The sequence below is a fragment of the Rattus norvegicus genome, chromosome 10, assembly GCF_021556685.1.
Source record: "Rattus norvegicus strain SHRSP/BbbUtx chromosome 10, alternate assembly SHRSP_T2T, whole genome shotgun sequence".
NCBI lineage: Eukaryota > Metazoa > Chordata > Mammalia > Rodentia > Muridae > Rattus > Rattus norvegicus.
In genome coordinates, this window is record NC_141543.1 from 18025538 (window position 1) to 18040914 (window position 15377).

General features: G+C 42.0%; 1 protein-coding gene across 1 annotated transcript; it reads right to left on the bottom strand.

The window, feature by feature from the left end:
- Window positions 1-4400: 4400 nt before the first annotated feature.
- Or1f20b (olfactory receptor family 1 subfamily F member 20B) lies at window positions 4401-5342 on the bottom strand. Its single transcript, NM_214824.1, has one exon. It carries the CDS (start codon window positions 5340-5342, stop codon window positions 4401-4403), a length of 942 nt encoding a protein of 313 aa, NP_999989.1.
- Between the last annotated feature and the right edge of the window lie 10035 nt (window positions 5343-15377).

Below are 15377 nucleotides of genomic sequence, written 5' to 3' on the forward strand. Positions count from 1 at the left end.
CCATGCCGGCTCGGAGGGCGCAGCACTTGGGAGGAGCCGCGCAGGGCGCTGATGCCGCAGGGCGCGCCAAGGAGCGCCCCGAGCAGCAGAGTCCTTTTTTTTTTTAAAACAGTCTAGTTGTCAAGAGTTAGAGAAAGGGGTCGTGCCAGCTCTGGTGGCGCAGGCCGGTAGGATTTGCTGAAGGAGGCAGAGGCAGGAGGATCTGGAGTTCGAGGCCAGCCTGGGATACACATTTTTGGGTTGGGGATTTAGCTCAGTGGTAGAGTGCTTGCCTAGCAAGCGCAAGGCCCTGGGTTTCATTCCCCAGCTCCGAAAAAAAAAAAAAAAAAAAAAAAAAGAAAAGAGAAAGGGGTCGTCAAGTCTGTCCCATCATCAAAGTCACAAGTAACACAAAACAAAGACCTAAGACACACAGTAGACGGCACAAAACACAAAGACACAAAGACACAGACACTATCTCCTGAATCAGAACCGCCTAGGATCCTTTTCTACACAATAAGACATTTAAACATTTTCCAACCTTATTCCAACCATAGGAATTAATTTCTGGTCCTTCAATAATAAACCAAAGACAAGTTTCTGACAAAGACAAAAAAAATTGCTTAAAATTAACCAGGGACACTTTTCATCAATAAAACAAAAGAACTTAATTAAATCTTTTTTCTTAACTCTTAATCCTCTCTCCCTGAGTGAGCCCTTGATCTCTCCTATGAAACAAGCCTCCTTAATCCATATCTTCCCCATGACAATGGGACAACAACTATTCGACAGGTCCTTACCTCCCTTTCCAGCCACGCATGAGTGATATGGCCTGAAGAGCCCTCGATTCCCGCTGCAGCTCTCTTGTCTCCGTCGTCCAGTAGTTGGCTGTGCTTTGGGTCCCTGTTCAGCGCCACTTGACCGGTCCAATGGGTCTAGTTATTCAGGGTTCTGAAGAGGCGATACCTGAGGGTTGGGGGGGGGGGGAAGAAGGAGACCAAGCAAGGTTTTGTTGTCAAGGTCTCATTTATTGGGGTGAGTGTTACAGCTTATAAGGCATTCAGATAGGGGGAGTGCCCTTTGTGAAACACAAAGGAAGGAGGGACAAGGGTACTCTGATAGCAGGAGGTGAAGAGGTCATGCAGTGGAGACACCAGGTGTTTGCTCAGGAGACATCTGGTATTTGCTTGGGCTGAAGCATTCTGTGGTTGTTATCTTCTTGTGCCGTAAATTCATGGGAAAGGCTTTTTATCAACAATCTCATGACTTTATGGCAGTCATTTTAGGGCTGAACATTTGTGGCCATGCAGCCAAGAGTCACGTAGGCATTCTGAGCTATACAGTCACAAAATGGCCAGGCACAAATCCAATACAGCTCCCTATATAGGTGGGTGGGGAAGCACCCTCATGGAGGGAGAGGGGATGGGAGAAAGGGTGGATGTTGTATCAGGGGTTTGTGGAGGGTTGACCGGGAAATGGCATATCATTTCAGATGTAAACAATTGGAATGATTAATTTAAAAAAGAAAAAGAAAGATGAGGAGAAAACATTTCATGTTTCAAATTAATTTTCTTTTGTTTTATGTTGTTTATTGAGACAGAATTTCACAATGTAGCCTATGACCCAGAATCCATAATATAATCTAGGCTGGCCACAAACTCATCACTATAGATCTGTGATATTAGTCATTTCAAAATAAATTTCAAATTCTTCTGTACATTTTCATGTTTTAAAAGAGAAATAGAATTACTAAGGTGTGGACATACATAAAATTAATAAAAATAGAAGTACAAAAACTTGCAGTATTTTGGATACCTCTTTTATGAAATAGATATGACAGAAAGGGATAAAGAGTGCAATTCAATGACATGCTGGATCCTGTGATTGCAGAAGGCCTTTCCCTTTTAATTAACCATTTTCCTGATTTAATATTGTATGTCACTCTGCATAAACATCCACTCAAATGTAGTAGAATTGTTTTTCTGTTAGCATCAAATAAAATTTTCCCTATTTGCAGCATCAGTACTGTGATATTGATATATATCAAAATCAAGGTCTCTGTGTCTCTGTCTCTGTCTCTCTGTCTCTCTGACTCTCTCTCTGTGTCTCTGTCTCTGTCTCTCTCTCTCTCTCTCTCTCTCTCTCTCTCTCTATCTCTCTGAAACAGGGTCCTCACATAGTCCCACTGTCCTGGAACTCACTATGTAGACAAAGCTGGCTGACATACTCACTGACCAGAAATCATGCACAGTAAACAAACAACAAGTAAGCAAATGTAAAATGGAACTAAGCAAAAGTTTGACAAAATTGCCAGATTAAAGAGAGACTTCAGAAAAAAGAAATGTGAGAATAGCAGGGATCAGGTAGAGATAGGTAATCGGAAGATCCTGATCAAAAGAAACAGGTCATTAGAGGCCCTTAGCAGACTTGTACTGGAAAAAGAGTGAGCAAAGCAGAAGACAGGGTGAGTGGTAGTGCAAAGCTGGGGCTCAGAGAGGAAGGACAACAGACAAAGGATGAAGGCAGGAAGTACTACCAGATACATGACTGAATTCTACAAGGAAAGGAAGGAAGGAGTTGGGGAACTGCTTTTACAAATAATGTCTGAAGATGTCTCCAATTTCTTTGAAAACAACAATCCACACATCTCAGAAGTCCTACCATCTTTAACCATAAAGAGTGTAAGAACTAGAAGTGGTAAATGTCTTTTGGGTCAAGCTGCACACATTGGCTCACAGTAGTGTGACAACACATATGAGATCTGTGTAAGCAGAAGCTACACACAATTAGCAGAGGAAGTGGCAATGGAGTTTCTCTGGAAGCCTCTGGCTATAGAGCTGTTAGCAAGTGTTAGCCACCAGGAAAGGAAGAGATGGTTTTCATTAAGAATGTAGCAGCTTTAACTCAACCACAGTCCAGTTAAGGCCACACATCAGAGTATATATGGCAGCACAAGTTAAAATGGTGTGAAAGAAAGGAAGGAAGAAAGGGAGAGGGAGGAAGGTAAGAGTGAAGGGTAGATGGAGGAAGGGAGGAAGGGAGGAAGGGAGGAAGGGAGGAAGGGAGGAAGGGAGGAAGGGAGGAAGGGAGGAAGGGAGGAAGGGAGGAAGGGAGGAAGGGAGGAAGGGAGGGTGACTGAGAGACAGAGTGAAACAGAAAGAAACAAATAATGAAAAGATAAAAATAAAAGAAATGGATATTTTCATTACAATTGAAAAAGAAAAATCTTAGAAATAAAACTACACAAGATCAGTAAAACTGAGTTACAGGCACTAACTTTAAAAGTTTTACTATGAAATAAAAATCGAAACCTAACAAACTTTTTACTAAGTGAAAGATTCGGCACAACCAGGCCTGCATAGCAAGACTCTGTCTCATAAAAAACAACAAGAACAACAACAGCAGCAGCAGCAACAGCAACAGCAACAACAACAGCAACAAGAACAACAGCAGCAGCAAACATGAACAAAAGAGTTGCTACACGAGAACACCAGTAGACATTGACAGAAACAGGAAAAGAGGACAAAGGGACTGAAAAGTCAACCTAGAACTTTAGAAGGCACAGATCATTTTAATTGAATCATCATATTTCCTGCTAAATGTTAGATGCTATATACTGCCCAGATATTAAGAATAATATCAGAAGTCCAAATGAGCTGCAGAGGGAGGGTTTCTGGAGCTCCAATCCCTCCCTTCTCAACACACCAAGTCTAATTTTCCTGTGAAAAGGACTCAGGCTCTGTGGTGAGAATGAATAGCTGTGGTTTTCCAGAGGTGTCCCAGATATTCCCATTTGGTTCCTGGCACTTGGCCAAGGACAGGGAGCATTGCAAAGAATGTCAGAAGCAGATAGGTCTCCGACATAGTGACAGCACAAGATGTTGTAAGCACAACTGAAGACCAGAACAGAGGATCTGCTGATGCCAACAAAATAGGAGCACACCTATTGTCCTGAAAATATCGTAGGAGTATAGCTGCTACTGCTTGCCCAAGTAGAACACAGTCTTCTATTGAACCCTCGTGAACGTCAGGAAGAGAGGCATTCAGAATTATCCCAACTCAAAAACCACATCCCATTTGGAGCAGGAGTCAATTCCCCATTTTTACACATCACCCAGTTTTGAGCCTACCATTACTCACTTTCCAGTGTTGTCCCATTGAAACACCTCACTCTTCTCCAAAAGTGTGCAACAGTGCACATGGTGCATTCTGCCAAGGCATTGACATGATAATTCAAATAACAATATTTGTTAAAGAGTTTTTCATTCTTTTACCTAAAGGGTTTGTATCCTGGACTACGTATCTGGTAAAGATAATTGATGCTTTTCTTATAAAAGATAAGTGCTAAGTTTCAGATAATTGACAAAACATGAAGAATTCTTAGACAATAGTTCCCTCTGTGATGTTCAACACTTTCAACATTACTGCTTAGATGGAAATCTCATGGTGAGCACTTTCTTTAGAGCACCTTTCATGTCCCTGTTCCTTAGGCTGTAGATGAAAGGGTTCAGCATGGGGGTCACCACTGTGTACATCACAGCAGCTGCCATGTCCCTCCCAGCTAAGTGAGAGGATGAGGGGTTGAAATACAGGGATATGATGGTGCCGTAGAAGAGGCAGACCACAGCCAGGTGTGAACTGCAGGTGGAGAAGGCTTTCCATCCTCCCCTGGGGGATGAGACTCTCAGGACAGCACAGGTGATGTGGATGTAGGAGATGAGGATGCAGACAAATGGGGTGACCATGATCACAGCTCCCTCCGTGTGAATCATCAGCTCATTGAGATGTGTGTTTGAGCAGGAGAGTTTCAGAAGAGGAGTTGCATCACAAAAGAAGTGGGGGATGATGTTGTCTGCACAGAAGGAAAGTCGAGTCATGAGCAATATGTGCAACAGACAATTCAGATTGGCTACCACCCATGACCCCATAATAAGAAGGGCACAGACCTGATGGGTCATCTCTATTGTGTACTGTAAAGGGTGGCATATGGCCACAAATCGGTCATAGGCCATCACAGCCAACAAAAAATTGTCCATGTCACTAAACACACAGAGAAAATACAGCTGGGTGAGACACCCAGAGAAGGAAATGGCCTGACTCTGGAGCATGTAGTTGGCCAGTACCTTGGGAACAGTAGTGGAGGAGAAGCAGACATCCACAAAGGACAGGTTACTGAGGAAGAAGTACATGGGGGTGTGCAGGCGGGAGTCTGTGCTGATGGCCAGGATGATGAGCAGGTTTCCTAGGACAGTGGCCAGGTACATGGTGAGGAAGAGCAAGAAGAGGAGCTGCTGCTGCTGGGGCTGCCTGGAGAGTCCCAGGAGGAGGAACTCTGAGATGCTCGACTGATTGGTGCTGCTCATGAGTCTGAGCCCAGCTACAGAAAGGAGAAGCAGAGGTCAGAAGGCAGTGTTCAGGTTTGGATGGTATAATTAGGTTCACATTAATCCTGCATTAGAGTTTCTGAATTAAGATCCAGTCTGGGATCTTAATTTACATATACTCAATTTACAAATTTCAGATTTAGGTTGTATTGATTCCCCAGATTGATTCATTTAGTTTTATTAGATATAACATACAAGGATTCATGCACAGCACTCTTACCTGTATCTGATAACATTTCCAGGCTTCCTCCCACTCCTTAGAAGCTCAAAGGAAAAGAGAAGCAGCCAGTTTTTGTATTTATCTCAAGTTGCAACTGGTTGTCCTGTGACTCCTGCTGCTGCCCCCTCCCCTCTATGGGAGAGAATGAACAGCACTTGATGCAGAAGAAACATCAGCATGTCTAATGCCCTGAAAATATCAGAACATGCCCCCTCTATCATTTTACCTTGGAGGTGTTGGACAATTGTGTTCTTTATTCTAAGGATTGGAAAATCTTGGGAATATGGTTAGGTTCTGAGAAGTTAAAGAGTGGATGATCACTGCCCTATGACTCCATGTTAGAAGAATGAAGTCCCACTGGGAATAGAGTTCCTGAGTGTCTCATTAAAGACCAGCAGAAAGTAGATGTGTAAGCCTGATCTTGGTCCCTCTTGTTCAACACAGGTAGAACATATCATGTAAGTTCACAGTCAGAACTTTGTGATGAAGCAATCTGTGTGAAGACCCAGAGAGAATTCCCTGAAACTGATCTAAGCTTTTAGGGTTGAAGAATCAGTTCTCATTCTTCTTCTCCTCTGCACAGAAAATGAAGTCATGGCACTATCTGAGGGAAAGTTCTCTCTTTCTTACATTTGATTACTTACCACATAGGGCTTATGGCTCATCTATCTATAGGCTGCCCTGGGAGTAACTGACATTTCAGGGTCTGGTTCAATCCTGTGAAATACACAGTGTAATGTTCAGTGAGTGAAAAGGTAAATGGGGGAATGTGTAGTTCTCCACGCCTGAAGGATACCTGTCCTCAGAAACCCACATCCTTGGGAATTGTGTCTTCCCAGCCCACAGTAATGTGTGCACTTCTGAAAATGTATAGACCCTTGAGTGCAGTTCTAACAGCTTCCTTTATACTCCCCATCCCTTTCCTAGATACGATTTATGACAGGACTTCTAAAACTAGCATGGGGACACCCTCAATGTGACTTGCCCTGTCCATGTACCTCCAGAATACAACCTGCTTCCACTTGACTTACAGACTAATAAGCAAAATTTTGAGATGACAATAAGAACTGCAAACATACAAGAATAGTGGAAGGAAGTTGGGGAAAGTCCTACTAGCTCTTGAGTTCAAGATTTGGGGCACTTTTAATGATAAGCTAGATGAGGCCTTCCTTCCCAGTCAGTGTCAAACAGTGAAAGCCAATTCTTTCTCAGTTCAGCCTGGGAAGTGGTTGATAAAAGTGATAGCATGTTCTGGCTTACACCTCTCATCCAGACACACTGAAGTCCAAGGGAACAAGATTGCTGTCATGTTCCAGGCTAGCCTTACCTACCTATACCAGACCCAGTCTCATAAAAAGAAAAACAACACAAAGAAAAATTTACATTTGAATCTGGAGAGATGCCTTAGAGATTTAGAGCACTTGTTGCTCTTGTGGAGGGACCAGGTTCCACCCCCCCCCAACCCACAGGATCAAACAAACAAATAAAAAAGAAAATACGAATATGTTGTGGTTTGCCCTGGAGTTGTCTGTGTTTTGACACTAATTCTGCTGCCCCAAGGATGGCTGCTTAGTCACATACTCAGCACTCAGGTGACTTCATCAAAACCTTTTCCCCATTTTAACTTGTAAAATAAGGGAAAGAGCCAGTGATTGGTCAGGTGGGGCAGAAGAGGGGAAGAAAGGGGGTGGATCAAGGAGAGAGGAGGAAGGGAGTTGGAGTTGAAGCACATGGCATGGAGAAACCACAAGTTAAAAGGGATTTCACAGTTAGGGAATAGAGTAGTGTAGTGGTAGATCTGCCCAGTACATTTATATTGTACTCATATTAATCGAGTTGTGTTTTCTTTGCACAAGGTTATTCAGGTTGCAGAGGTTACTGCAACAAATTGGCACCCAACCTATCCATTTGAACTCAACTAACCTGAGATAAAGTTCACTCCTCTCTACCCCCAGAATTCGATGCTGACAGAGATCTGGGCTGGAGTACTGGTGGATTCATAGCTGGCTGGGTCTGAGGAGTCTACAGAGAACTACAGAGAGGCTCCCTCCCCCAAACCCCAGACAGAGAGCTACAGCCAGGGGCAGCACCAAGAATCTCAGGGAGGGATAGGAGAACCTGGAGCACAACTGCCTGTGAGGTAGTTTTCTGGCCGGCACATTGAAGAGGTTGCCTGAGATCAGCACACAAGCAAGCACTGCCAGTGGCAACCCAAAGAAGCCCCTCTCTCGGATTTAAGAATTTGAGAGGACTGCACTGTTCTGAGTCCCAACATCAGAGGGAGAAAAAGGTACAAAGGGCTCCAGATCAGGTATTACTTTGATATAAAGAGAGATACATATCCTTTCGTTACTTAAAGATGAGAAACACAATGGTTATCTTTTGAACTTTATGGAGGGATATTTTGAATGGTCTGACAGGGATGGATTTTGAGGAAATAGACACCTTATCATTTACTGGTACTGCAATATTTATTCTCTTGATTTACTATGTCTTCTCAAAAGACAGGGCCCTAGATAGCAAATTCCTTGCTTTACAGAAGAAATTACAAGTAACACTAGAGCAAAATTTTCTCAAGTTTATAGAGGAGTTTGAACAACAGAGGGATAAGCTTAAGACTTGGAAGCATGGCATAGAGGAAACATTAGAACTAAAGGTGCAGGAACTCATAGGTCAAAATAAGCAGCAGAAAGAAGAGAATGAAGGATGGAGACAGGAGCTGGAAGAGATGCTAGGGAAAAGAATTCGACAACTCACAGATCAGATTGAACAGCAAGGAAATAGAGATAAAATTTGGAAGCAAAGTCTAGAGAATAATTTACTAAATCTAGCAAATCAAAACAAGGCAGATGCTGCAATATCAGAATTAAAACATGAAGAGAAGCTAAGATTATGGAAGCAGAGGTTAGAACAGAAAATACAGGAACTTATGGAACAGCATGAACAACAGAAAGAGAAATCTAAGACTTGGCAATGTGGCCAAGGAAACACTAGAAAGCACAGGAAAGTATAGATCAGAATAAGAGACAGAAAGATGAAAAAGAAGGTGGGAGGCAGGTGCTGGAAAAGTTGTTAGAACAAAACATGCAGCAGCTCACCGATCAGACTGAGCAGCAAAAAGAAAATAATGAGGTTTGGAAGCAAGACTTACAGAATAACTTCTTAAAATTAATCATTCAAAAATAATGGACAGCAGACTATCATATGTGCAATATAGAGAAAAATTTAAAGTGTGGAGGCAGAATCTTGAACAGAGAACACAGGAACTCAAGGAACAAGAAGAGCAGCAAAAGAAGAGATATGAAGCATGGGCACAGACCTTAAGGGAGGAATTTAAAATTTCAATTAAGGAAAATACTCAGGTGGAGATAGAAGACAGAATTAGAGAAAGCTGACCTAAGGTTATTAGAAAACAAATTTTAGTCTGTCCGATTAGTGTACAACAAAGACCTCCAGATGATGATCTTCTACAGGGTTAAGAAGAATTTGAATGGCAACCCATGGATGTGTTAAAACTCAGGAAATTTAAGAAAAGTGTAACTAATTTTGGAATGCATTCACCATTTGTAAAACAAATCCTGATTTCTTGGGCTATTAAAAATAGAATAATCCCCCAAGACTGGAAAGATATGGCAAGAGCAAAACTAGAGACTGCTGCAAATTTACAATGGATCTCATGGTGGAGAGAAGAGGTGAGGGAAGATAGCATGATGAAATAGAGTCAGGGGTAGAGAGATTTCCACAGATCAACTGCTTCCTTCCTAATAAAAATTTTAAATTGTCAGGGAACATTATCAAAGACAGTTATAGACTATCCAAGCTGTCCATAAACATAATACAGTAGAGGCTGATAATTTAGTTCTACCCCAAGGAACCACAGCTGCTAAGACAGCAACAGCCTTGATCAATGGTCTATGATAAAAGAAAAACTACAGGAATTAGAACAGCTAGTCCAGGAGCAGCTGGAGGCTCAGGATATAGAGAAGTTCACCAGTCCTTGGAATTCTCCAGTATTTGTCATTAAAAAAAAGGTCTGGGAAATGGAGGATGTTAACAGATCTCAGAGCGATTAATAAGATTATTCAATCAACGGGCTCCCTGCAGCCTGGGATCCCACTGCCTTCCCTGTTGCCTAAGGAATGGCCTATCATAGTGATTGACCTGAAAGATATTTTTCCCAATTCCTCTACATGAAGGCAATAGGGAAAGGCTTGCTTTCTCAATACCTACCTTCAATAGAGATCACCCAATAAAAAGATATCAATGGAAAGTCCTGCCACAGGAATGTTAAATAGCTCTACCTTGTGTCAATATTTTGTACAACAGTCATTGGAGATGATTTGCAAACAATTTCCCCAATCTATTATTTATCATTAAATGGATGACATTCTTTTGGCTGAGCCAGATATAAATATCCTGGAAAGAATGTTTGCTGAAGTTAAAAAGAAACCTTGCCTTGCTGGGGATTGCAAATTGTTTCTGGAAAAATGCAAAGAGGGAATTCTATTAATTATCTAGTGTATAAAGTAAGTCTACAAACGGTTAGGTCACAAAAGGTGCAAATCAGAAGAAACCAATTAAAGAGCCTTAATGATTTTCAGAAGCTACTGGGAGATATTAACTGGCTGAGGCCTGCGATTGGCTTGACCACTCAAGAGCTAAGCAATTTATTTCAAACCTTACAAGGTGACAAAGATTTAAATAGCCCAAGGAAACTATCAGCTGTGGCTGAGAAAGTGCTAGCTTTGGTAGAAAGGAAATTGCAGGACACACATCTAGATCGTATTGATCCAAAGATGGCCTGCATATTAGTCATCTTACCCTCTACTCATTCCCCTACAGGAATTATCATGCAGAGAGAAGATTATATCTTAGAATGGATATTTTTAGCACATAAACAGAGTAAGAAACTAAAAACCTACATTGAGAAGGTTTCTGAATCGATACTAAAAGGAAAAATGAGACTTCAATAATTAGTCGAAATGGATCCAGCTGAAATTGTGGTACCTTTTACTAACACAGAAATTGCCTCTTTATGTGTACAAGAAGATCATTGGCAAAGAGAATGCAGTAACTTCTTGGGAGAGATTAACAACAGATACCCTAAAAGCAAGAGACTTCAGTTCATAAAAAGAACTAATTGACTTCTTCGTATAATAAAGGGAACTCCAATATATGGAGCCCCTACATTTTACACTGATGCCAGGAAGTCAGGAAAGGCAGGATATAAAACAGAAGATGTAAGTAAGATGGCTGAGAGTTCGTATAAGTCAGTTCAAAAATCTGGATTATATGCGATACTCATGGTGTTATCGGATTTTCAAGAGTCTCTTAATTTAGTAACTGACTCTCAATATGCAGAAAGGGTCGTTTTACACAGAGACTGCTGACCTTATTCAGGATGATTCTGAATTGACTTCACTATTTACTTAGCTACAACAAATGATGAGAAATAGGAGTTACCCAATATGTATGTATATATATGTACATACCCATACATACATATTGGGTAACTCCTATTTCTGAACTGTTAAGCATTGGTTACTATTGGACATATGCAGGTCAGTCCATGCATAGTCTTTGGGTAGTGGTTTAGTCCCTGGAAGCTCTGGTTGGTTGGCATTAGTGTTCTTATGGGGTTGCAAGTCCTTTAGCTCTTTCAATCCTTTCTCTAATTCGCTTAAAGGGGATGCTGTTCTCAGTTCAGTTGATTACTACTAGCATTCACCTCTGTATTTGACATGCTCTGGATGTGTCTCTTAGGACAGATCTATATCCAGTCTCTTTCAGCATGCACTTTTTAGCTTCATCAATCTTATCAAATTTTGGTGGCTGTATATAGCTGGGTCACATGTGCGGCAGGCTCTGAATGACCATTCCTTCAGTCTCTGCTCTAAACTTAGCCTCCATATCCCCTCTTATGAATATTTTTGGTTCCCCTTTTAGGAAACAGTGGAAGCATCCAAATTTTGGTCATCCTTCTTCTTGAGCTTCCTGTGGTCTGTGAATTGCATCGTGGGCATTTTAAGCATTTAGGCTAATATGCACTTATCAACGTGTGCAAATGAAGTGTGTTTTTCTGTGATTGGGTTACCTCACTAAGGATGATATTTTCTAATTCCATCCACTTGCCTATGAATTTCATGAAGTCATTGTTTTTGATAGCTGAGTAGTACTCCTTTGTGTAGATGTACCACATTTTCTGTATCCATTCCTCTGTTGAAGGGCATCTGGGTTCTTTCCAGTTTCTGGCTATTATAAATAAGGCTGCTATGGACATAGTGGAGCATGTGTCTTTGTTATATGTTGGGGCATCTTTTGGGTATATGCCCAAGAGAGGTATAGCTGGGTCCTCAGGTAGTTCAATGTCCAATTTTCTGAGGAACCTCCAGACTGATTTCCAGAATGGTTGTACCAGCCTGCAATCCCACCAACAATGGAGGAGTGTTCCTCTTTCTCCACATCCTTGCCAGCATTTGCTGTCACCTGAGTTTTTGATCTTAGCCATTCTCCCTGGTGTGAGGTGAAATCTCAGGGTTGTTTTGATTTGCATTTCCCTTATGACTAAAGATGTTGAACATTTCTTTAGGTGTTTCTCAGCCATTTGGCATTCCTCACCTGTGAATTCTTTGTTTAGCTCTGAACACCATTTTTTTAAATGTGATTATAGGTTTTTTTTGTTTTCTAGTTTGTTTTTTATTAACTTGAGGATTTCTTATATACATTTCAAGAGTTATTCCCTTTCCCAGTTCCCCTCCCCCCTCCCCTTCTTTATGGGTGTTCCCCTCCCCACCCTCCCCCATTGCCGCCCTCCCCCCAACAATCTAGTTCACTGGGGGTTCAGTCATAGCAGGACCCAGGGCTTCCCCTTCCACTGGTGCTCTTACTAGGATATTCATTGCTACCTATGAGGTCAGAGTCCAGGGTCAGTCCATGTATAGTCTTTAGGTAGTGGCTTAGTCCCTGGAAGCTCTGGTTGCTTGGAATTGTTGTACATATGGGGTCTCGAGCCCCTTCAAGCTCTTCCAGTTCTTTCTCTGATTCCTTCAACGGGGGTTCTATTCTCAGTTCAGTGGTTTGCTGCTGGCATTCGCCTCTGTATTTGCTGTATTCTGGCTGTGTCTCTCAGGAGCGATCTACATCCGGCTCCTGTCGGTCTGCAATTCTTTGCTTCATCCATCTTGTCTAATTGGGTGGCTGTATATGTATGGGCCACATGTGGGGGAGGCTCTGAATGGGTGTTCCTTCTGTGTCTGTTTTAATCTTTGCCTCTCTATTACCTGCCAAGGATATTCTTGTTCCCCTTTTAAAGAAGGAGTGAAGCATTCACGTTTTGATCATCCGTCTTGAGTTTCATTTGTTCTAGGCATCTAGGGTAATTCAAGCATTTGGGCTAATAGCCACTTATCAATGAGTGTATACCATGTATGTCTTTCTGTGATTGGGTTAGCTCACTCAGAATGATATTTTCCAGTTCCAGCCATTTGCCTACGAATTTCATAAAGTCGTTGTTTTTGATAGCTGAGTAATATTCCATTGTGTATATGTACCACATTTTCTATATCCATTCCTGTGTTGAAGGGCATCTGGGTTCTTTCCAGCTTCTGGCTATTATAAATGAGGCTGCAATGAACATAGTGGAGCACGTGTCTTTTTTATATGTTGGGGCATCTTTTGGGTATATGCCCAAGAGAGGTATAGCTGGATCCTCAGGCAGTTCAATGTCCAATTTTCTGAGGAACCTCCAGACTGATTTCCAGAATGGTTGTACCAGTTTGCAATCCCACCAACAATGGAGGAGTGTTCCTCTTTCTCCACATCCTCGCCAGCATCTGCTGTCCCCTGAGTTTTTGATCTTAGCCATTCTCACTGGTGTGAGGGGAAATCTCAGGGTTGTTTTGATTTGCATTTCCCTTATGACTAAAGATGTTGAACATTTCTTTAGGTGTTTCTCAGCCATTCAGCATTCGTCAGCTGTGAATTCTTTGTTTAGCTCTGAGCCCCATTTTTTAATAGGGTTATTTGTTTCCCTGCGGTCTAACTTCTTGAGTTCTTTGTATATTTTGGATATAAGGCCTCTATCTGTTGTAGGATTGGTAAAGATCTTTTCCCAATCTGTTGGTTGCCGTTTTGTCCTAACCACAGTGTCCTTTGCCTTTCAGAAGCTTTGCAGTTTTATGAGATCCCATTTGTCGATTCTTGATCTTAGAGCATAAGCCATTGGTGTTTTGTTCAGGAAATTTTTTCCAGTGCCCATGTGTTCCAGATGCTTCCCTAGTTTTGCTTCTATTAGTTTGAGTGTATCTGGTTTGATGTGGAGGTCCTTGATCCACTTGGACTTAAGCTTTGTACAGGGTGATAAGCATGGATCAATCTGCATTCTTCTACATGTTGACCTCCAGTTGAACCAGCACCATTTGCTGAAAATGCTATCTTTTTTCCATTGGATGGTTTTGGCTCCTTTGTCAAAAATCAAGTGACCATAGGTGTGTGGGTTCATTTCTGGGTCTTCAATTCTATTCCATTGGTCTATCTGTCTGTCTCTGTACCAATACCATGCAGTTTTCATCACTATTGCTCTGTAATACTGCTTGAGTTCAGGGATAGTGATTCCCCCGGAAGTCCTTTTATTGTTGAGGATAGTTTTATCTATCCTGGGTTTTTTTGTTATTCCAGATGAATTTGGAAATTGTTCTGTCTAACTCTATGAAGAATTGGACTGGTATTTTGATGGGGATTGCATTGAATCTGTAGATCGCTTTTGGTAAAATGGCCATTTTTACTATATTAATCCTGCCAATCGATGAGCATGGGAGATCTTTCCATCTTCTGAGATTTTCTTCAATTTCTTTCTTCAGAGGCTTGAAGTTCTTATCATACAGTTCTTTCACTTGCTTGGTTAAAGTCACACCGAGGTATTTTATAGTATTTGGGTCTATTATGACGGGTGTCGTTTCCCTAATTTCTTTCTCGGCTTGTTTCTCTTTTGTGTAGAGGAAGGCTACTGATTTATTTGAGTTAATTTTATACCCAGCCACTTTGCTAAAGGTGTGTATCAAGTGGTGGAATTTTTTTGATCACTTAAATATACTATCATATCATCTGTAAATATTCAGTGTTTGCTTTGTTGGGAGAATTGGACTCTGATTGCCCCGTGCTATATCGCCAGCAAGAACACGCGGGGACACACGAATCTTACTGTAGCTAAACGTTTATTGAATCTTAAAGAGAGGGCCAGGTGTGCCAGCATTGCGTGGCTTATATACACCCTAGCGCAGTGCATCCACACCTGATTGGTTGCTTACCCATGATCTCATTAGGCACTCCCTGGAGTGGGCAAAGACCTGGTACGAAGGCACTCTTGCACATGTGCACACAGTTAACTTCCTGAAAGGAAGTCGGCTGGTGCGGCGGAGGCCAGCGCCATCTTGTAATGGCAAAGCTATCCCGGCTTTCCACGTGGGGCGCAGTGGAAGCCAGTGCCATCTTGTGGTGGCGAATGTTATTGTGGCTCTTCACATCTCCCCCTTATTGTTTTATTAATATGATCCCCCTTATTGTTTTATTAATATGAGGCTGGTCTAGGTCCCTGTAGTTACCTCCATCTGCTGTGGCTCCTGTCTTAGGTCGTTCCTCTATGTCACAGCCTTATCCGTCGAAGGGTATCCCTATCGCCACTGGGCCCCGTGTCTTAGATTGGTCTGTGCATGAAGAAAGTTGCCCATCTCTGGATACCGCAGTGCTGTGTGACAGTAACTGTTAAATGACCTACGGCGAACTCTATAAAAGAGGCC